General features: G+C 38.4%; 3 protein-coding genes across 6 annotated transcripts in view; 1 reads left to right on the top strand and 2 right to left on the bottom strand.

Annotated features, from left to right (window-relative positions):
- Positions 1 to 90: 90 nt before the first annotated feature.
- LOC117608564 (dnaJ homolog subfamily C member 4) lies at positions 91 to 1,215 on the bottom strand. Its single transcript, XM_034333870.2, has 4 exons — positions 984 to 1,215; positions 823 to 913; positions 557 to 708; positions 91 to 477 (listed from the first exon to the last, which is right to left on the bottom strand). The coding sequence occupies exons 1-4, from the start codon at positions 1,064 to 1,066 to the stop codon at positions 213 to 215; spliced, it is 591 nt and encodes a 196-aa protein (XP_034189761.2). The 5' UTR covers positions 1,067 to 1,215; the 3' UTR covers positions 91 to 212.
- Positions 1,216 to 2,141: 926 nt separating this feature from the next.
- Positions 2,142 to 5,976, bottom strand: FucT6 (alpha-(1,6)-fucosyltransferase 8). Of its 2 annotated transcripts, none has more exons than XM_034333854.2 (5): positions 5,856 to 5,976; positions 4,274 to 4,559; positions 3,998 to 4,171; positions 3,612 to 3,912; positions 2,142 to 3,535 (listed from the first exon to the last, which is right to left on the bottom strand). In XM_034333854.2, exons 2-5 carry the CDS (start codon positions 4,507 to 4,509, stop codon positions 2,474 to 2,476), a joined length of 1,773 nt encoding a protein of 590 aa, XP_034189745.2. In that variant the 5' UTR covers positions 4,510 to 4,559; positions 5,856 to 5,976; the 3' UTR covers positions 2,142 to 2,473. The 2 variants fall into 2 exon arrangements, with proteins under 2 accessions (XP_034189745.2, XP_034189744.2); XM_034333853.2 differs by lacking the exon at positions 5,856 to 5,976 and adding an exon at positions 4,841 to 5,054.
- Positions 5,977 to 6,452: 476 nt separating this feature from the next.
- The window catches only part of pum (pumilio), a 63,124-nt gene continuing 47,981 nt past the window's right edge, over positions 6,453 to 21,595 (top strand). For 2 of the 3 annotated variants that reach the window (XM_034333850.2, XM_034333849.2), the window contains exons 1-8: positions 6,453 to 6,586; positions 7,204 to 7,425; positions 7,576 to 7,704; positions 7,855 to 7,974; positions 17,516 to 17,648; positions 20,860 to 20,971; positions 21,057 to 21,156; positions 21,230 to 21,360. In XM_034333850.2, the coding sequence (XP_034189741.1) occupies positions 6,491 to 6,586; positions 7,204 to 7,425; positions 7,576 to 7,704; positions 7,855 to 7,974; positions 17,516 to 17,648; positions 20,860 to 20,971; positions 21,057 to 21,156; positions 21,230 to 21,360 (1,043 nt within the window). In that variant the 5' untranslated portion in view covers positions 6,453 to 6,490. Of the gene's footprint in view, positions 6,587 to 7,203; positions 7,426 to 7,575; positions 7,705 to 7,854; positions 7,975 to 9,469; positions 10,089 to 17,515; positions 17,649 to 20,859; positions 20,972 to 21,056; positions 21,157 to 21,229; positions 21,361 to 21,595 lie in introns of those variants that run through there. The other variant, XM_034333851.2, reaches the window with a different exon arrangement.

Raw genomic sequence — 21,595 nt, 5'->3', positions numbered from 1 at the left:
CAAAAATAAGATAATTTGTATTTAAATAAATTTCTAATAGTGTTACATTTTTTATAAATAAAAAATAAATAACTTTAAAATTTTCTACATACTGCTTAAGTTACATTAAAAATTTACTTTAAATACAGATTTACTGTATTCAATATTTTGACTATTCTTGAAAATGTTGCTATATCACAATGTACAGAATTAAATACAAGTTTATTACAATGTTATTTATTATGTACATCTAATTTAAATTGTTTTAATTTTAGAATCTCTTCTCTTTGTTCCTTAAAATTTTGATACTCTAACTCACGTTTTAAATTTCTCTCTATTGCTGCACGTTTATTAAAATCTGACCACATCTTAATCCGTATTAGTTGCATGATGGTTCCAAAAATCATGATTGCCACACATACTCCAAGCACCTTTGCTTTTTCTTTTCCAAATTGTTCATTATTTTGAACTTCACATAAATCATTAAAGTTATAAAATCTGAAAATAGAAAAATGAATAAAAGAATGACATCAATTGTTTTAATTTTTTAAAATAAATATTCATCTGATAAACATACCTATGGGAATGAAAATCACAATTTGCTGAATCATTATATTTTACTTCAAAATCATAATAGTGTTTAGTATCTTTTTTACTTAAAACAGAATAAGCTTCGTTGAGTTTTATAAAATCATCATGACTTCCTTTATTTCCACAATCAGGATGCATCTAAAGAATGTAATATAATTAAAAAATATGTATGTTAGCTAAAATTAATATAATTCAATGTTAAAACATAAAACATACTAACAATATGCAAGCAATTAAGAAGAATAACATTACCTCTTTTGATAGCCTAATAAAAGCTTCTTTTATTTCCTTCTGTGTTGCATCTTGAGGAATACGCAATACATCGTAATAGTTGGTTTTATGTCTTTAAAAATCATATTTTATTCTATAAATTAACATAAAATTGGTTGTCATACTTTATTGTAAATTCTAACCTTTTGCAGCACCTATAATTGCTGTTAAGAATACGAATTAAAACAGGTACTTCAGATTTATTCATACGACAGATTTGCGCCATAATGTTTAAAGACTTCACATACTTATAAATTTAAAATCAACTTGATATAATTACACATCACAATAAATATTATTTGGCACTAGTACCAAAATGAAATCAATGATATTATAACAATATTATGTTAAATTCACATACAAAAATATTATACAAAATTTATTTCATTAATCATTTCAGTTAATTTCATTAAGAAATATAAAATAGTACGAAATATTTTGTAAAATAAATACAAATACAAAAATTGTGTCAAATTTGACTAACTTCGTTGTTCGTCATATATCGATAACTCGATATCGTATATTGTATAGCATCAAGCAAAGTAGACTTCCTTCGATGATGATCTTTTAAATCACCTATAACAATTACACAAATTTATGTTTCATTTTTCGGTTTTTTTCACATTTCCTTAGATTACTAAAGGAACTCATGAATTCATGAATTAAATATTTATTAAAAACCAAAATCAGAATCTATAATATCATAACAATTCTCAATCGCGATTGGTGTACAAGTATAAAATATATTACAATGTGTATACAGGAAACATTCTTATTTGTATAAGATAGGCCTCAAGCCCAGCTCGATGTCTATGCATTTTATGCTTATTATAGATACTTTTATGCAATATTTTTTATGCGTATTGTATAAGCTCTAGTATTATTAAAAAACTGTTATATACTTAACATTCGTATCGTATATTTTATGTACAAATTGTACGTTACGACAATAACTTATAACGCAAGCCTTTATCAGGAGATGTGAGAAAATCTAGTAATACAAAATTCTTATTTTAAGATGTGGTCAATTATATTTCATTGTATATTTTTTATGAACATTGGCTTGCCAGTATAAATAATACTTAAAAAATCAAATGCATTGGCACAAATCTTATACCTCGTCAAACATGTTTCATACATTTTAAATGCACGTGTTACAAAAGAATATCTTAAAATTATTGAACAATTGCAATGTAATACATTGATACAGTCACATTCTAATAAAATCTCTTATCAACATAACAGTAAAAATTTTTTAACGTCAATCAAAATATATAAAACCTTTACATTGCATCACTATGTTTTTTTTTTTTTTTAATTTATTTATATTTTTTAATTCAATTCGTAAGAGATCGTAAACTTATTAAGAATTTTCTATGGTATTATTTCTCAAATATTTATAAACAATCTCCTTGAAATTCAACACATCATTTGTGTAGGCAATAGCAGCATAACTTCCTTGTCTCACAACTCGTGATAATTTCAATTTACGAGAGAATTAAATCCATTATTTGTTAGTAGTAAAATATATAAGTGTACATGACTTTTTGTAACAATTTAAATATAAAGGCAAGTTATATTCTTTTCGAAGCAATCTGAACATTTTCAAGATTACTACACGATCGAAATGTGACTATTCGTTCTTATTTTCATTTAAAGGAACGTTTGGGTATTTCGGAAAATCTACAGCATCAACTGGATTTTTCACTTTAAAACTTGGAAATAGACCTGTCATACTGGTTCGAGTATTATATCCTTTAGAATAACCATCCCAGTGATTACCAAATACGTCGACCAAGTCTCCTACTTTTAGTTCTATTTCGCCACTTTTCCTTGGTTGATGATCTAGAATGGCTTGATGGGGGTGAGGATTTTGACCTCCATAATAATAAATATCATCCAACGATGTAAATCGATTATAAGCATCGGGATAATATGTTTGCATCAACTCGTAAGCCACACGGCATACTTGAGAACTGAACGTACATACCAAATAATCGCATTCGGATAAAAGATGTATATCGATAATTATACCTTGTAAAGAAGAATCCGAATATCGTTTTGCAACTGATGCAGTTTCCGCGATTTCCGGATCCCCTATTATTTCATAATTTGTATAACGATTTCTGGCTGTTGTAATCACTTTTGGATCATCACTGGCTAGAAAAACTCTTCTTACTTCGGGTTTTGGTTCAAGTTCATCGAAGTACTGTTCAACTTTAATCATATATTCGTCAATATCGTGATAAGCAGCCTCAGTACCAACTTTATCTGTTCTTCTTACATGAACTCCAACAATAGGTTTTTTAAAACCAAGCCTTTCTTTTGCATAATTCAACGTTTTCGTAACATGTTCCTGAGGTCGCATTAAATATTTTAGAACTTGACCTACCCACCATACTAATGGATGACCATGAAGTTTTTCTAATCTTGAGGCTAAATCTGCCGGTACACTGGGTGGTTGGTATCTTGGTTTAGGATAAACATTGTCTACAATTGGTAAAGAGATTACTTGTTTAGAAGAATCACCAGGCCAATTGGCATGTGATGCACCATTTATAGATATACATGTATCGCTTAATGGTTTGAAAACAGACTCCCAACCATCCTTGTGATATCTCCAACCTTTTGATTTAATTATCAGTGTTCTTTCTGTGCCATAAGCAACCAAGAAGCAATATGTAATATGATGAAGCTAAAACATGTGATATATTGTATTTGCAACCTTTTCAATGAATTTTTATTTTGATATTAAGTAAAAGTTTATTTACCTGACAACCAAATCCACAGCCTTTATTTAAACTACATACTAATTTTCTTGCTTTGTTACAATCACTAGGGTTCTGTAAATACTTGAATCTTCTTTGAACAAGATCAGATAAATCTTTTGCTTCTTTTTTACGCCATTCATCATAGCCATCTGCTTTTGTTAATTTATCAATATCTATAATAAGAGATCTCTTATGATCCCAAAGATTTTTTATTATATCTTGTATTTTTTTCTCTTTTTGTTCATAACTGGGTTTATCAATAGTTTTTTTAAGTTTATTTAATTCAGCACTAATGTAATACCTATTTTGAAAATTAAAGTATTAGCATGGAGTACACTGATACTTTACAATATACTAAAAATTTACATGGTTGATATTGTACTTACCATAGTTCTTGTACATTATTTCTTACCCTACGCCGTAATTCTTCATATTCAGAAGAAGGAATGCCATGTTTAACATTGTCTTTATGATCCAACAATTCATCATAGAGGGATACTTTCTCAAGCTTTTCTTGTATTGAACCTAGATGGTCTCCTTGAATGGATTTTGATCTTTCTCTGGAAATTATGTTATCCTGTACAACGAAAAGATCACAATGCTCTTTGTTTTAAACTTTAAATAAACCTGTTTATTTTGGAACATTTTTGTTGCAGGCTTACCCCAAAATGATATTCTTTAATGCTTCATTTTGCCTCTTGAGAATTTCAAAATCATTGACCATCTGGGCCAAACGTTGAGCATTTTCTTTATTTGTAGGACTTTCATTATTAGATGACAAACTATTTGCCTTAAGGATATGTGATACAGATACTATTAGTACCAAAAGCCATGTAGCTAATAATGCTATTCCTACTTTTCCTAACCAACCAGGTCTTCCTGACCAAAATGTTGCCATTTTATATTATGGTAAAAGATTATTATATCGAATGAATTGCATTACGTCATCTATAAACGAAGATTATCACATAATTACATAAAACTATTTGAAATTTCTTCGTCGACAATGAAGAAATTTACGACGTTGCAGATATAATTTTGAAATAATTGTAATAATTATGTTTAACAAAATTGCTATGTCTAATGATACGTGATTAAAAAAACAGATAAAACGACTTAAAGAATAAAATATAGCTACCATAAACAGTCAACAACTGACATTAATATATTTCGATATTTATTATGTATAATATTGTATCGTTAGCTACATCAATAAAATGTTAGCTTACCAACCAATTCATCGTTCTTATAAAAATATTTTAAACGTGAAATAAAAAACATTCGTTATCATTAACTTAGTCATAGGAACAAGACGTTTACATTAAATTGTCAACTTGATCTTTTTCATGTGCTATTCAATTACAGTCATTAAACACTTGTCTTATGTGGTGAGTGCTGCCAGTATAAGTTATAATTCTGCAAGTACTTTATGAGGAGTTTGCACTGAAATAAACGCAAACATTTTAACCAATAACTGCGCTTATTTTATACTTTATATTTTTTGAAAGTATTTTACAAACGAAGCAAAATTTAATTAACATTTAATAAACTAATAATACATAGAACGTTAGAAACATAAGCATAAGCTAATTTTAGAACGTGTCTTTTATATTAGATGGCGGTAAAAATTGTAAGTTTGATTTTAGCATGAAACACTGCTATCTACTCATTTTATGTGCAATTTTCTTGTATAACCTAGAATCTTGACACTGTAAGCACGGCGTTGTGTGAATGTGAACGGACAAATTAACGCCGGACAAAGTATAAAAACTATTGTTTGAACGTTATTTAAGTGATATTAACGGATTTGTTATCGTGGTGAAAGAAAGAATTAAACCGAATAGTCGCGGGTAGGAAAAGCATGAAATTGACATAAATAACGTATTGGTTTTCGTATCCTGTCGCGGTATTTCTAAACGCGGGTTGGTTCTTTGTCCCCCTCCCACCCTTTGGAACCCATCCGAAAATCGCGCAGCATCCTTGCGCGCGAAACACGCGTATGCCGGTGGACGCACATTGTGTGCCTGTACTACGTTGTACATACCTGTGAATAGTGTATTTTAAGCTTTAGTTTTACGGGATGAGTGTGTGAAAAATCGGAGCGTGCATAGTAACCATAAAGAGAACGAATAGTATAGAACTTTAATCAAACGATATTTATCAATCGGTGATCATTCGGAGTAATCGTAGCCGGAGTAAAGTTTGTATGTAAAATCGGAAAAGGGAGGACCTCCATTATTGTACCTGGTATCATTTCGGAAATGAATTTCGTAACATCGGTGACAATACGAGGAATCTGAATTTTGCGGATCTTTTGCTTCACCTCCCCCTCTCTGCTTTCCTACCCCTAATTCCCTCCCGTCCGTCGATGAACAAGCAGTTGTCGTTTTTTGCATGTTTCACTTTTTTTTTCCTTCGACATCCCCTCAGTTTCGTTCGTTCGTCGTCGAAGCTGTTGTGCCGTTTGGTAAAACTTAAAAAGCCAAGTAGATTAAGCTGTGTTAAGTTGAACAATTCTCTTTGTGTTCTCGTTCCTCGTTGTCCGGCAGTGTTGTCAAAATTCCGGCAGCACCGCTCGCCCAGCTGCCATTGCTGTACTGTCTGGCGTTCAATCGCAGTTTCATAAATACGATACTTTTTTTCCGTGATTATTCTCGTTGTTGTCGTCGTCCGTCGTCCTCGTCGTCGTGGAAGCAGCGGAGATGCCACACTGTTGAAAGTCACACGTAGAACATGCCCGCAGAACAGACGTAGCGGGCGATTCTACCTTTAGCTCCAGACGCCGGTTCTGAGCGAGCTAACCTTCACAGTGAGAGTTCCTCTTATCTGTTTAATCATCGTTCATCGAGCCCGAAGCAGCGGTACAGATTGACAGAACGATGAAGTGGCTTGGTGCGAGTAGCGCTGGTGCCGCAGGAGAACCGGCACCTTCGATGCAGTTGCACCATCCTTCCGCGAATGGACATATACCCACGGTATACATTTATTTCAATCTTTCTTTTATTTTTTTTTTTAATTATCTATCGGTATATATTCTTTAGCAATTTATCACGAATAATCAAAGTTCTACTCGTAATCGAAATGTCATAACCTATCTTATGTATCTTGTGGCTGAAATATTTCGTTTAAAACGTGAGCCGAAAAAATTATCATTATATTACTCTATTTGATTTATTTTTATTTAATACACTGATATTCAATACAAGAATTTGCATTATATTGTTGAGGCATGAAAAAAGATTTTTTTTATTGTACATATGCACAAGTATTGTATATGCTTGTGCTTTGTTTGATCCATTATGGCAGAATATCATGTTGGAATTAAGGTGTTTTGGTTGTATTCAAGTTGCTTACTCCGATGAAATAAGAGTAATGTTGCATGTGTTGCTACCTTCTTGATGCTATAAAAAAGATCAAGAACTTAATGAAGATATAAAAAATGAGCTTCTTTAAATAAAATATATGTTGAAAGGGGTATTGTGGTATTAGAATGGATCAAACAGTCTCAATATATTTCTAAAGCAAGCTGCATCTTTTTAAATTGCCAATTGTATAAACTATTATTTACTTCATATTTTTTCATTGTCAACAGGATGCAGAACAATGTGGACAAGTAATGGCTGGTGGAGATAGTATGCGTATACAACCTGGTCAAACGCATCAGATAGGTGTAAGCAGAACTCAAGATGATGCCATGGTGGGTTATGTATTCCAACGACCTACAGAAGCAGAATTTAATGCCCAGTCTTCAGCTTTTCAAACAAAACAAGCCCCGCGTGCATGGGCTCTTGCAGATGATGCTATTATTGATAATGTAAGTGTACTAAATATGTAAAATTATATTTTATGTATTTTGAATTGGAGTAAGATTTGATTTTGCTGTTCTAATACTTAAACTTATTAGTATACTTATTCAGTTTGCGTATACTCCAGTTATTTGACCTTAAGCTTTAATGGTTTATAGAATCCAGAGAAGTGGAAATATCCTATTACTAAATTGAGTATGCCACAGCAGAATCAACCTCAACAATTGGGTCTACAAACTATGAACAATGTGCATCTACCGTATGAAATACACCCAATGCAACTAAAAGTGAGTAGCACCTTACAAATTGACATTATGATTAGTACGAACTTACGTTAGAAAATTGAGATCTAATCGTAATAAACAAATAATATTATGTGAAGGTTAATTAATTTAGTAATTACTAACAGTTTTTTTTTCTTTGTTGTGTTAATACAGAGTGGAGCACCAGGAGCAGAACATTTAATTTATCTCAATAATCAGATGACAGCTCAGCAACAGGTTGCTCTATTTCATCATCAGCAACAGCAACAACAGCAACAGTTCAGGAATGGTCAGGTAAGTGTCTTTGTAGTATCTTTACTTAGATATTTTGCAACCGCACCCAATTCATTAAACCCGTTAGATTTCTATAAAATTCACGAAAAATGCAAATGTAAAAGAGAAAGTATATTTGATATTCTTGGATTATTTCAAGACATACATAATTAAATATTATATTCCTTAATGCGTTTTGCTGATAACGTTTACTCTAATTTGTTTTATTTTAAAACTGAGTAATTTCGAAATGAAAAATTTTCGACTCATCGTTAAGTTATAAATCGTTCTATCGAGGCATTGACACACCGTAGATGTATTTAATGTCTATGAGGAAACGCTGTCAGAACTTGCAATACCAATGGTACAATCACGCCTACGTCTAAGTAAGCGAGATTAATCGAGGATGCTTCTCACAGAAGGGTAAGGCTCATCTTTTCTATTACACGAAAAGAATATCGTTCGCGTTGTTATTTCTACGTGTTAATATCTGTGCCGTTATATACACAACTATTTTATATATCAATGCCTAAAAAAATATCACACGCATGTATGCGTGTTTTTCAATTTTAATTATCGCAAGGTTGTTAATACTTGCTATAAAATGATACATTCATGTATGAACCTATGAGAAAGTTAATTCCTGTTCGAGTATCTAATTACGGGGATGTCATTGACACTCGTAGTATTAGTTAACAATGAGTTAGATAGAAAGTTCAGTTGATTCGTGGACTATTCGTGCAAACTGTGTCAGGGCCGAAATTCGGTGGTTTAGTAAATTACAAGCGATGAATTTATAGCTGGTCATGAGGCAATGACCTTCGGCTAGTTCAAAGCTTAATCGAAATAAAAATTACAATTGGAAAAAGGTACACTTTTATTATTTATTTATACATTGACCTGTAATGTTTTTTAAAATTGATGATTTCGTAATTTTTATTGGATACTAGTTTCTTATCGTTGAAACGATACGAAAGGATATATAAGCATTTCTTGTTCGATGTAAAATTATTCTTCGATTTCAGTCGTTAATATTTAGTTAAATCCAGGTAAATTAACTAAAGCGATCAAATTTTCATCCGATCGCCGTGAGAGGTCGTTAAATTAAACGGGTGGAAGGTAGGAGAACGGTGATTGGTCGTTGATGTTCGTAAAGTAAACTGTGATTGGTTAGGTAGCCGGTAGAGGGCATCCCGTTCGAGCGTCGTTCTTTGTTTCGGTTAGGAGGACAGTCTCTATCGAAGAGAGAGGCCGGTTAACGATAATTCTACGAGAGACACGAGTAAAGAGCATCCGTGACGCTTAGCGTTATTTCAACACTGGTTTCGCGACGCGTCTCGCGATATGCCAAGACGGACGTGAATTTAGTCAAGAACGGAGTAAATCTACTTGCTCCCCCTGTAAATAAACGCGTATTCGCGGAGTGAGTGTGCAAAGTGCGCGAGAGGAGAAAGGAGGTGGAGGAGGTGACGGTGGCGGCGGCGGCGGCGGCGGCGGCGGTGGCGGTGGCGGCGGTGGAGGCGGAGGAGGAAGAGGAAGAGGACGAGGAAGAAGAGAGGAGCATAGGTAGCAGTGGCAGCATCGAGGCACCCGAGGTGTCGAACTGTTTGACAGGCGGTCGAACGCTTTTCTTTCTCTCTCACACTATCGTCTGCGGTGACGCGATTCGTATTGTTCGACGACAACGGCGGCGGTGTGGTGTGCCGTACACGAGAGGTCTGTCCGCCGTTCGAAGAGGAAAAACGAACGTGAAAACAACCGGGAGTGGTGTGTATTCAGTGCCGGCTGAATCGGCGTCCGCGCCCCGACGCCGCAGTTGACGTACGACGATTCACTGGATTTCCTAACAACGCCTCCACGGTATTCAACGGATCGCCTCCAAGATAGCCTCGACTACTGGATAGTGCGTGGAAAACAGTGTGTGCAGTTCAATTTCTCGTTCGAGTTGTCGGTGTACCACGGGGTTAACGGTGAATCTCTCGGAGGTGACGCGCCGTGCCGAGGGTACCTTGGAGACGGTGGAGAGTTTCGGTGTAGGGTACGGCCAGGGAGCAGGCACGAGCACAGGCGACTGGATGAAACCACCGCGGGATCTTTTTCTTTATTGCGACATGAAGGATTTGGGGCCCGACATGGTATTTATTCAACTTCAATTTACCCCGTTTTTCCGACACGTTTATAACGAATCGAAACGGATCGTCGAACATTCGTGAATTTATAGGTTATGTTTCGACAATTTTTTTTACTCCACAACGGGAACCTCCATGTTTATGAAGTTCGAGGGAGGCTCGTGTTTCGTGTAATATTTTTCTAACACCTTTTCCTCGCGACATACATATCCGACAGATTCGCGAGGTGTCTATTACGAGGAAGATGTTCTATATACCTTCCCGTTAGTCATCTAACACCTACTGGATACGGCCAATTATGAATTTCAGCGTATACATGTTTATTAACGTTTCATATTTTAATTCTTACCTTGTTATAGAAACAAAAATATATATATATACTTCGATTAGTAATAGTAGCGAGGGTCAATGAATTTTAACTCGTTTTCATTTGACACATGACGAATCGGTTTTTATTAAAATTCAACCGAGTTGTATTTTGGTATATCTTTGAATTTAGAATGACGTTCCCGATGACAAAAATAATCCTACATTTAAACATTTTTTGGCATACCCATGAAGCAACGAAAATGGATGCAAGATTATAGTTTGTTTACATTTTCGTCGAGCGAGTAAATCCCGTTTCTGACAGCTTTCCTTGACATTAAAGCAAAAATATATCATTTCGAAGGATTTATTTCGACGTTTTATGCACTTTTTATTCATTATCCGAAGTAATCAGAAAAATAGTCTCTCAAGAATGATGGTTGTTTTTGTTTACCGCGCTTTTCAGAATGACATATCGATGCTAATAAAGTCATTAAAGAATCATTCGAATCGTGAGCAAAATATAAGAAGGTGTCTGATACTTATTCAACCAAACGGGTCTCCGAACTCGGTTAACCTTGTAAACGCAACAACGAACCATTAGCATTATACTTTGTAACGAAAGGATGAGAGAGAGAGCTCTTTAAACAATGCGTGCGATTCTTCGAAAAGAAATTAGACAAAACGTTGAAATTCCTATCGATCGTGTTGCAAAACACGATTAAGTAATTCGATACGGTCTCCGGCAAGAGTAGTGAGGGGGGGAAAGAAAGGAAAAAAAAAAAAAAAGTTTCGTGACAGGAGGGAGAACCTCCTCGAAACGACAGCTGCGGATTTGAATCCTTGGAGCGCTGCTGGCACGCTTTGGCCATAGAAAAAATATGTATCTAGAGGTTGAATCCTTGTTGCAGTTCCGTTTCTTCGGACATTCCTTTATTGTTTATCTCGAATTCTGTACAGGAGTGGTGGAAGCGCCTGGAGTTGGTGTTGCGATTATACTGATAAACAAAAGCGTAGCATAGGTTCCGTGCGTCGCCGACCTTCCGGATAGATCTTGGTAACCGTATCGGAGTAAAGGAGCTAGTTGGAGGGAAAAATTTCTAAGTCTCAATTTCGCCAGTTTGATATTATTATCTCTATAAATGATAATTAAGAAAAAAATTCAGATAATCTACGAAGTTTCTCTCATCGAATCAGACATAAATGGTATGATACATTTATTCGTATTTTGAATAATTAGCGAAATAATAGGGTGTATAAACTTGAACCGGACATACTGTATATCCTCTGTCTTGCTTTGATACGTAAGCAAGAAGCAAGTAATGCCAGAGTTACGGGAGAGAATGTTCGCGTTGTTTTAGGTTAATGTACTTTCGCACGGATTATAAGAATGCTTCTCGGTGTGGAAGCGTGTAAGAACGATATTACGTATTCGTTATCTGGGAAGAATTTTTTTTTTCTTCTTATAATTATCAATCATTCACGACCGTAAAGATTACGTGTATATATTTTTTCGACCACGGTGTATCGCGTTTGGACCGGTGCCATTTAAATTTATACGGCTTTATATTTTGCATGCCTTCCCCCTTGCTCGTGGTTCCCCCTTCTGGCGCACACCTAATCGATTGAAACACTGTCAGGGTCCTCTCTGGACAACCGTGACACACGCGAAGCGGTGCGTGAGCCGAAAAACTGAATGAAAACATTTTCGTATCGTTCATCCTATAAATATGTACATCGTTTCATTCGTCGTATTCTTTAGCTTTAATTATTTTTAATCAACGACGAATTAAAAAATTATATCCTCGTCTATTCTATTATACAACGTCCTTGAATTTGACGTCAAATATTTGTCGGAAAATATTTCATTTGAATCAACAGCGAAAGCACGCTCGTTCGAACAAGCATTTGCCGTAAGGTGACGTATTTGCGTATCGATCCTGGTATCGATAAAATCGTAAGAAGATAAATATATTTATACACGAACCAGATGCACTGCACACACCGCGCGGTACTCTTGCGCCAATATTGTATAAACGGCAAATGTGCTTGGAGGGATATTGATTCGCGTGAGTCACTCTATCTCTTCTAGTTGCTTCGAGGTGTTCAGGTCTGACCTTACTTGCCACAAAATGTGTTCCAATTAGCTTGGTAATTCGCGTTGCAGTGCTTACAAGCAGACGGATCCCTGTGGTACTCGATGCACCGGGATCGGTACAGTTCGTTCCACAGAGGAGTGGTTATTTTCAATTTGAACATAAGAATGAAAAATGTTGGCTTGTCACTTGGTTGCAAGGAACTTTCTCTTCTCTCGGCTGGACAGAATAACAGATGGTTAGGAATAGTTATGCAGTTAAGTCGCCCACGGGTTCGCAGGCCTCTTCGCGATAATCGTTACACAAGATCAGTGCTCGCTCTTCGATTATGTTACTTTCATAATTCTTATCGTCGCGCACTTCCAGCGTTCTCGTTAGAGGGACCTTCGGAATATTCAACCACGGGTTCATCTTATTTCTTCGTTTTTTTTTTTTTTTTTTATCTTCGAGCCGTAGCCGTTGATCCAGATTGCGTTCCACGGTTGTGTTTCGTCTAGACACGATATTTCCATCTAAAAGGCTTGAAATTCTCGTGGAAAAAGTAAACAAGCGCCGGGAAAGATATTCGGTCTTGAATCACGGCCAACATTATGGTTGGGCTAAGGCGACCGGTTAAGACACAAGGGAACTGCTAAGAAACTACTCCTACGCGACCGCGTTATCGTATTCTATTCGCGATAAAAGAAGAGCGAAACCAGTTTCCGGTTTCTCGGCTGACGTCAGCCTCCAAAGAAACACCTTTGCGATATTGTGCGATAGAACATTAACCCTCTTCGAAGGGTTAAAAAAAAAAAAAAAAAAAAAAAAAAAAAAAAAAAAAAGATTGATGATTTGCGCGGTTCTAAAAGGAATGTTTATTGACATCGGCTTATATGTCAGTGAACTTACGCAAAGCGGTATCGATAATCGATAGTTTCTCGGTGATTGGAGCTTCGAAGCGAACCAACTTGCGTTCTCATTATTATTTAGAAATAATGCATAAGGGATGTTTCCATGTATCGATTGTTTTTCCTTTATTTCAACTTGTCAAACGTTTCTGTTTTATACCTTTGTTTTCTCTGTTCACGAAAAAGTTGATTTTATGGTGTTCCGCGTCTTACGGGCGAATTACTCTCGATAGTTTTTCCGCTAACAGTCGGTGTAATCGTTCCGTATCGTGTAATCGGTTTCTCTCATTCTGTACTTTCACCCGATGGAAGTTGAAGCTTATTCGAAATCGTGGTACGATTTTTGTATTAAAATCGAGCTCTACCCCTGGATCGAGGGGTTGGCGGAGATCGTTCTGGCTATCGAAAAGCGTATCGCATAAATTTGTAACACGGTGGCAGAGGTCGTTTAGGAGTAGTGTCAGATATGAACTTTTATGGTGTTTCCTTGTGATCGTAGAAACGTGCGTCGGTCACCTCGTATCGTATTCTGTCGTTTATGTCGTAAAGTGACGTATCGCGTCGTGACTTGTAGTGACGTGACGCGCATGTCGTTGAACCTAAACGCATCGGTTACGCTTGCAGATTCGTCATCGAGAACAACCAATGTGTATGCGTGTAGTGTTGGGAGAAATTCATTTCCACGCGTCTTTCCGCGCGGTCGCAACTGCGTTCGGCTATGCTACAAAACCAAAACGTGGGTTTACATATATTGCACTCTCTCATCCATCGCAGTTATGCATCGCATCCGTATCGGATCTCTAATACGTGCTTTTGGATTCGAGAATATTCATCAATGCATAAACTCCATTTTAACCATGTCCTTTCGAGTGAACTAGTTACATCGGTTAATTGCTCTGTGAATGCGCCAGTAATTCTAACCTCTGAACGTCTAATTCAGCGATATTTTGTCCGCATCAAAGAGCAAATATTTACATTGCGTTTTACGATTCTAGATGCAGGATAAACGATTCGGTAGCTTTAATCTCTCGATGCGTAGTCGTAGTAGGTATAATATCGTTCGAATGAAGAAAAAAAATGAAATCGTAATAGCAAAAAAACAAACCACCCCTAGCTGATTTTCCCTAGTACGTATGGATGCGCGCGCATCTAACTGACGCATGCGCACGCGAACGCATCCAACACGCACGGTAGAGACAGAAAGCTAGATGATATTCAGAGAAAGAGAGAACAACAGGATTCGCCTCCCTCGTGCTGCTGCTGCTGCTGCTGATTCTTCGCGAGGACAGTGGCCGTGACCCGCGGCCGAGGGGCCTGGGGAGGGGTCGGTGGCCCCGTGGCAGTTTAGCGGCGACGTCCACGCTGCCGCTCGACGCTCGAGCGTCGTCGAGCGGTGGGAGAACCTCGTGGGTGTGCGCCGCTGAGTCGGGAGAGAACGGTGTACGGAACGGAACGGCAGTAGAGGGAGTCAGGACCGTCTGGTGGGGTACGGCTTAGCAAGCTATCTCCAGCTTTGTTCAATGAAAGAGAGATCCAGTACTCTTGGGTCTCGTCTCGTCTCGTTCTCTGTTTATTTGTTCTTTTTCCATCGTTCGATGTGTAGAGCAGTTCCTCTCGCTCGCTCACCTTCGTTTTTCGTCTCTCTTTTCCTCCCCTAGTAGAGTCGTTGCCGCGACCAACGTTCCAGAGTGCTTCTGCTGTTGGCCGATTCGAAGGGATAGAAAGACATCATCCTCCTGGTCTAATGAACCGCGAGACGATCACGGTGCATTTCTATGGCTTTTTGTTCTTTCCTTCCTTCTGTTTTTATCCGTCGTTTTTTATTTTTTCTTCTTCACTGAACGCGCAAAAAGTTTTTTACTCCACGGTTTCAAGGGTCGAAACTGTTCGGTATCGCTAACGAACAGACCGAATGAATGGAAGGTAACATTTTTCCTTCTTTCTTCTTTAATTACCAACCGCGTTCGTACTTTCGTTTACTACCAGACAGCAACAATGCAAGGGAATATTTCTATCGAGTTTATCCGTGGAATCGAGCTCCCTTTTTAGAAATTCGCGATGAACCTTCTCTCTCGTCCGTTCGCTTTTCGACTCTTTTCCGTCTCTTTCCACCCTGTAACCGTGCTTAACGTGTAAAAGCGTCTCTGCCGGCCGGCGACGCGGTCGATACTCACGGCGTATCGCCCCCGGTTGACCGAGCCTTACCCTTACCCTTACCCTTACCCTTACCTTCCTAAACCTTTCGTTCACCGTTCCACTCCGTTTTTCATTCCGTTCTTATACGTAAAGGAACCCGACTCTTGGTATCTACTGCACATTCGGTGCAGCAGAGAATCACCAAAGTACCCAGCTAAGCCCGAGTACGTTTTCTCAAAAATGAATCAAGTTACCTTCAGCCCTTTGCCCGGGGCGCCCTTCATCTGGATGCTTTCGAGAGCGCGCTATCTTTCCAAGGGTAGGTGTTCACTCGAGAGTAGAACTCGCATGCTTTAACGCGCTGCAAATTGAGGGCCGTTGGACATTCGTTGGGTGAATGAAATATTAAAAATAATACTATTAATATTAATATATATTTATATGCATATGACGCAGATCCGTGGCGCCCGCAGCGCGCCTGTTAAGATATATTACGAATATAAATCGAAGTTGCGTTAGTAAAGCGACAATCGTTTACTGATTCGTTAAAACGGAACGAGATGCAGATTAGAAAAAAAAAGATGTGTCGTACGGTGTGATGCAAACGAAGATTTGATTTCCAATTTGATACACGCGAATCGTGAACGTTGCACTTTTTCGTACAACGTTTTCTCCCCCCGTGGGATTTCTAACCGGTTTCTAAACCCGTGTGACCCGTTCGATATTTTCCTTTTTTTTTTTTTTCTTCTATGTGTTCCTTGTTATCGTCCGATTTGTCGATCTAGGTGAAAAGACGCAGCAGCCTTGCCAGGGAATTTTATCGAAAAGCCAGCTGTACATGTAACAAAGAATTTATGTAGAAAAGACAGAGTATCCATTGAGTTAATTTGTTAAGAACAATTTTTTCTTTTACAGTTTAAGACATAATTAACGCGTTCGCTGATATGTTGTAAGCGATAAACAGCGTCGTTTGATATTTCGTGGCTGATGTGTGTTCGAGGCGAATATATCTGCCTCGCTGCATGACGCACGTGCTATTGTACCCGATACCACGTTCGTGTAATCGATAAAATATAAATACATCACGCGTAGTTCGGGACACGTTGTTCATCTTCGCCGAATCGATGCAAAATCTTGCATATTTCTTTTCCCCTTCTCTCTTAATAATCGGTTAAATAATGTCAGATTGTAAGATCGACCCGCAAGTGGTCGACGATGCGGTGACGTTATATCGCGCGTAAATACGCGATCCTTGGATATCGTTTTACGAACTATACACTGCTTGCAGTCGGATCCGCTAAACGCATCTTGAAGCGATTGTTTCAAAGGTTTTTGATAATTCGAGGAGATTCGCGCGATTGAAAATAAAAATAAAAGCTTATCGGCTATGTTGAGCTCCGTTGCACTGTCACCAGTGTGTGCAGTATACCTGCATCTAGGATCCCGCAATCTGCGGACGCTTCCCTACCATCCCCACCTCTGCTGGTTACGTCACTGACCTCTAGTTAGGCGAGGTCGGGACCAGTGCAGCGGAGTTCAGGTCACGATGAAACGTTACGACTCGCCTCCTGTTTTCGATTCCGATCTCTACGCCTGTAGAATCCTCTTTTCGCGCCAAACATTGCGCTTACCCGTCGAACTTGCCAACAGAGAAGCAACGGTGTTTATATTCACGTATCGATGATAGAAAATCAAACCTTTAGCGGATCTATCGAACGAAACATCGATAAGATAAAAAGAATATAAATGTTGAAAAATAAGAGGTACTTGATGCTTCTAATTCGACGAATTAAAGAAGGGTGCATGTGCACTCGCATTAAACACGCTGGATACGCTAATTTTAAGCGGATCCGCGGTTCGTTAGTGTAATTAATACGATCGTTGGCATTCGTATCTTTCGGTAGACGAGGCACACGAGCTCTTGGGAGTTTCGTGTCAGCACGTGCTGGATCTGAAATGTGTTCACTGACCCCGTGTACTTACGACCCGTTTTCTCATATTGTTTCAGCTCGCTCCCTCGGCAAAAAAGCTCTGGGGCGTGGACGAGGGTGGCTCCAAGGACGAAGGGGGTGTAAAAGGTGGTGGGATACTTCACCTGGGCGACCACCAGATGTGGCGAGATTCTACCTGGAGCACCTCAGGTAGGATTCTACCTTTCTAATCTAGATGTATCCTGTTCGCGAGACCGAACACCGTTGGAACTTTTACAATTAAGCAGAAATACGATTCTTGAAAGTCTAAAATTTTCTAGCAGAGACACCACCGAAGGGGACTTTCGAGAAATGCCTAGTACGCGCAAACTTGTATTCGGTATTGTTACACTTATCGTTTTGAATGACACGATAGCGAGAACACTTGGCTCATTGATTAACCCGTAGCGAAGTACACAACTGCATCGTGCTATCGAGCGTACTGACACGCATCACGGACAATAGGGCTCGGAATATTTGGAATAGGGCTTCGAGCCAGGGTTTATCCATAAACGGGGTTAATCGGGATCGATAATCCATCGATGCTGAGCGTCAACCCTTTGCAGTTTCAATTCCGTTTTTTTTTTTCTTCAATTGTCTAAGGGAAATTTAACTTTTAACCTTCTGATATCGTTACCGATAGAAAAGTTGAGATCTTTTATCGCGTTCATTAATTGTTGCCCATTAAGAAAGGGCTATCCGTGGCTTTTGTTCAGCCAGAGTCTGAATGGTTAGCCTAGCTCGAGCCGAGCGTGCCTTGCATAAAGAAGCAGACTAATCCAACGATCCACGTATTCGTCCGAGATAGCCCTTCGAGAAAACCCTTGAAACCCCTCGAAATACCTATCGCTCGTACACACCATTTTCTTCTCGAGATACGAATTTAAGGGTAGACTGATCGATATGCGTTTTAGTCGACCGGCCACTCGTGGCTGATCGTTATATAATCTGCAGGGTAAGCCAGCTGCATCGAACGGCGTTAATTTCTTCTGGAAAGAAAGCCTGTTCCATGCTGTTGTCAGGGAAAGAAACGTAATCGGGTTTGCGTGAGTTCTCCTGGCATGAATACATTTGATTTCGCGATAAACCCGGCAGCAGCTACAATTTGTAAGGCGCTTCTTTTTCATACGAAACTTTCAACCATGCATTTCTCGGGTGCACTTTGTTTTCTTCAAGTACATCATGTAGATAACAGTTGGTTACAGTGATAAATTAACCGCGAACCATTAACGCGTCAACTACAGTCAAAATAATTATTTAAGAGATAAGAGTTGAATAACATTGCTATTACGCTGACAATGTATGGTAGATAATTGCGATAGGTTAAATTTAAGAATAAATGAATTTTATTAATTACGATGCGGCAGTGAACGCGTTAACGAGCTGATTTCGATTAGTACCTAGCGTCCTTTTTCTTCCGTTGCAGCGAAATGCGCAGTCGGTGCTTTCGGATCCTTCGGGCTGACGTTGAATTCCTTGAACGCTCGATAACGTGTTTTATCCTGATAAAATTAGAGGGAAAGGTGAATCATATAAAAAGCCGAACTTATAACCGGTGCTCCTTTGTACGTCGTCAGTTCTTGATAGGGGAGGCTACGAAATGCGAGAGCGATACAACGTGTGTTTTACGTCGTGCGCGTTTATTGATTGGGTACAGCGTCGAAAGAACAATATGTATATATACAGGGTGTTCTGCGACAAAACATACAAACTTCGACGAAATCAAAAACAATAGATCACTTAAGCTTCGTTTTCGAAATATGGATCAAAGTACCGTTCCCCTGATTAATACAGGTAATTCATATGTTTTCCTTATATTTTTGTTCGCCGGTTGTATGAAATCAGTGTAGTTGAATGGAAAGCATTTGAATGCCTAACTCGAGTTAAAACATTCATACGTTTGACAGTATCTGATATAACATTCTCCACTTGGAATAATGTTTTGAATGCGGTGACGAAGTTTGCTGGAACACCCTCTATATACTTAGACAGTAAAGTTAGAGATACTTGTGTCTCTGCAGCTTCGAGCTGAATGTCAATAATCGATACTGTACCAAAACAGATATCTCTTTCTCTCTTTCTCGGTGTTTGCATTTAGGAAAACCGTCAAGTTACCCCTTTTGCCATACGGATCAATCGACGTACTGCGTCTTCTAATGTATTTTCAAGCCGAACCGCGAACCTTTGCTATCGTTTCGTTCGATAGCAATCGTGTCCCTTATCGTGCTGGAAATCTCCAGAATTTCGCTTCTACTAAACGGATTAAGCGTTGTAATCGATAAAAAAGGGGTGGAGGGTTGAAATGGTCGCGCGAGGTACTTTCTCATTAACCCTGGAAAGGCGGATGGCTCGGCTGGTTATTCGGAAGGTAACGTTGGATCTACTCGGAGTTTTAGTCTGAAAAAAATTTTGCAATTTACTCGTAATAAATCTTCCATTTTATTATGAATTTTTTTTTTTAACACATCTATGGGTTTATCATTGGAAAGGGTTAAGTATTGCGGTAGGGGGTTGTAGCGCGAGGGCGATGCTACTTAACCGTAGCTCGGCAGTGTGTTGTGCAGTTGTATGCACGAAACACCTGATTCTCGCGACGGCGTGTACCGGCTTTTATATATACACGCGGGCAACGTTTCCATGTGTGCGTCACCTCGATGGGTGCAACGCGGCTGTTGCCATGGCGACAGACGCCCGGCATCAGGCGGCGGTGGGGGCAACGTCCCAATGCCCAGGGTCGTACCTACTGATCCACCCTGAACGTCGACACGCCAACCTCTCTCCCTCTTCTTCCATCCTTCCCTTCACCTTGCTCTCTTGTCCACCTGGACCCGTGTTGAAATTGCGTCATATGAAATGGTAAAATTCATACGATTCCCTCGAATACTCGAGAAATGCCGTATCGGTCGATAAAAATCCGTTCGTTTGAAATATCAGCGACGAAATGAAAATTCATAGAGAATCGAGTATCGAGGAGACCAAAACCCCTCCAACCCGTTAAGGATTTTTCATGATAGAATTTGCATTTGCACCTTTGCGGGTTTCTCAGCCTGTGTCTTTTATCGATTTACGCGACACGAACGCGATACGGTTTCGAGATATATTAGTTACGTTTTCTATGACTATTGGGCTTTCTTTTAAGCTGGAAAAGGTAGTTGAGAATCTAGAATTTTCGTTTTATATTGTACCCTTAATCGGTAAGGGAAAGATGGGAATAGGAGCGTATTTTTAATTAGAGGTGCAATATGTCTTGCACATGTTTCTCTTCACCGCGTCAGTGAAACTTTAATCATTATCACATGACTGCCACACGTCACATGATTTAATTTGTTTTCTCTTTTATCATTTACTCGTCATGATTAATGAATTTTTTGATTCGTTCCAGATCATGCCGTTTCACAACCAATATCCATGGGCACAGGTAGACGTGTGGGTGTTGGGACTGGTTATCACCATCAAACATCTGAAGTTGGGACAGTCCTCAGCCCTAGAAGCAGGTTAGTGTGTCTTAAGAAAACAATATGGGACACTGGTGGAATACGCGGTATCTATATTTATCTGTATCGTTTATTTATTTTCCAGCGAAACTGGCGGTCTGGGGGTTAAAATGGTCGAGTACGTCCTTGGATCAAGTCCTACGACACCTAAAGATTTGGAACCCAGAATGGTTTCTTTGAGATTGGTAAATATAAACAGTGAAACGCTATAATTATAGGGACGAATGATTTTGTTGACCTCTTATGTATTCATAACAGAACACCGATTCAGATAAGAAGGAAAAAGAGAAGGGCTCGGCAAGTCCTTTCGACAGTTCTAAAGACGATACAGGACCACAGAACAACGGATTAGCGTCTCAAAATGGTCTCGACGACGACAAAGGATTCAAGTAAGTGTCCGTATATAATCGTTAGACTACGGATTATTTTTTCAAAGATTCGCAAATCTTATGCAAAAGTATTGTCATTCGTGTTACAATAATACAAACAACATAAGATTATTATTTTAATTGAACCTTGCACCATTAATGGCTGAGGAAGGGATGAGTCTGTTGTTTTTGCGTAACTATGTATAATTGCTTTCGATTGAATGACAGTATGTTGTTCTCGAACAATTGTCATTGC

The sequence above is a fragment of the Osmia lignaria genome, chromosome 2 (assembly GCF_051020975.1).
Source record: "Osmia lignaria lignaria isolate PbOS001 chromosome 2, iyOsmLign1, whole genome shotgun sequence".
Lineage (NCBI taxonomy): Eukaryota > Metazoa > Arthropoda > Insecta > Hymenoptera > Megachilidae > Osmia > Osmia lignaria.
This window is presented reverse-complemented; position numbering and strand designations above follow the sequence as displayed.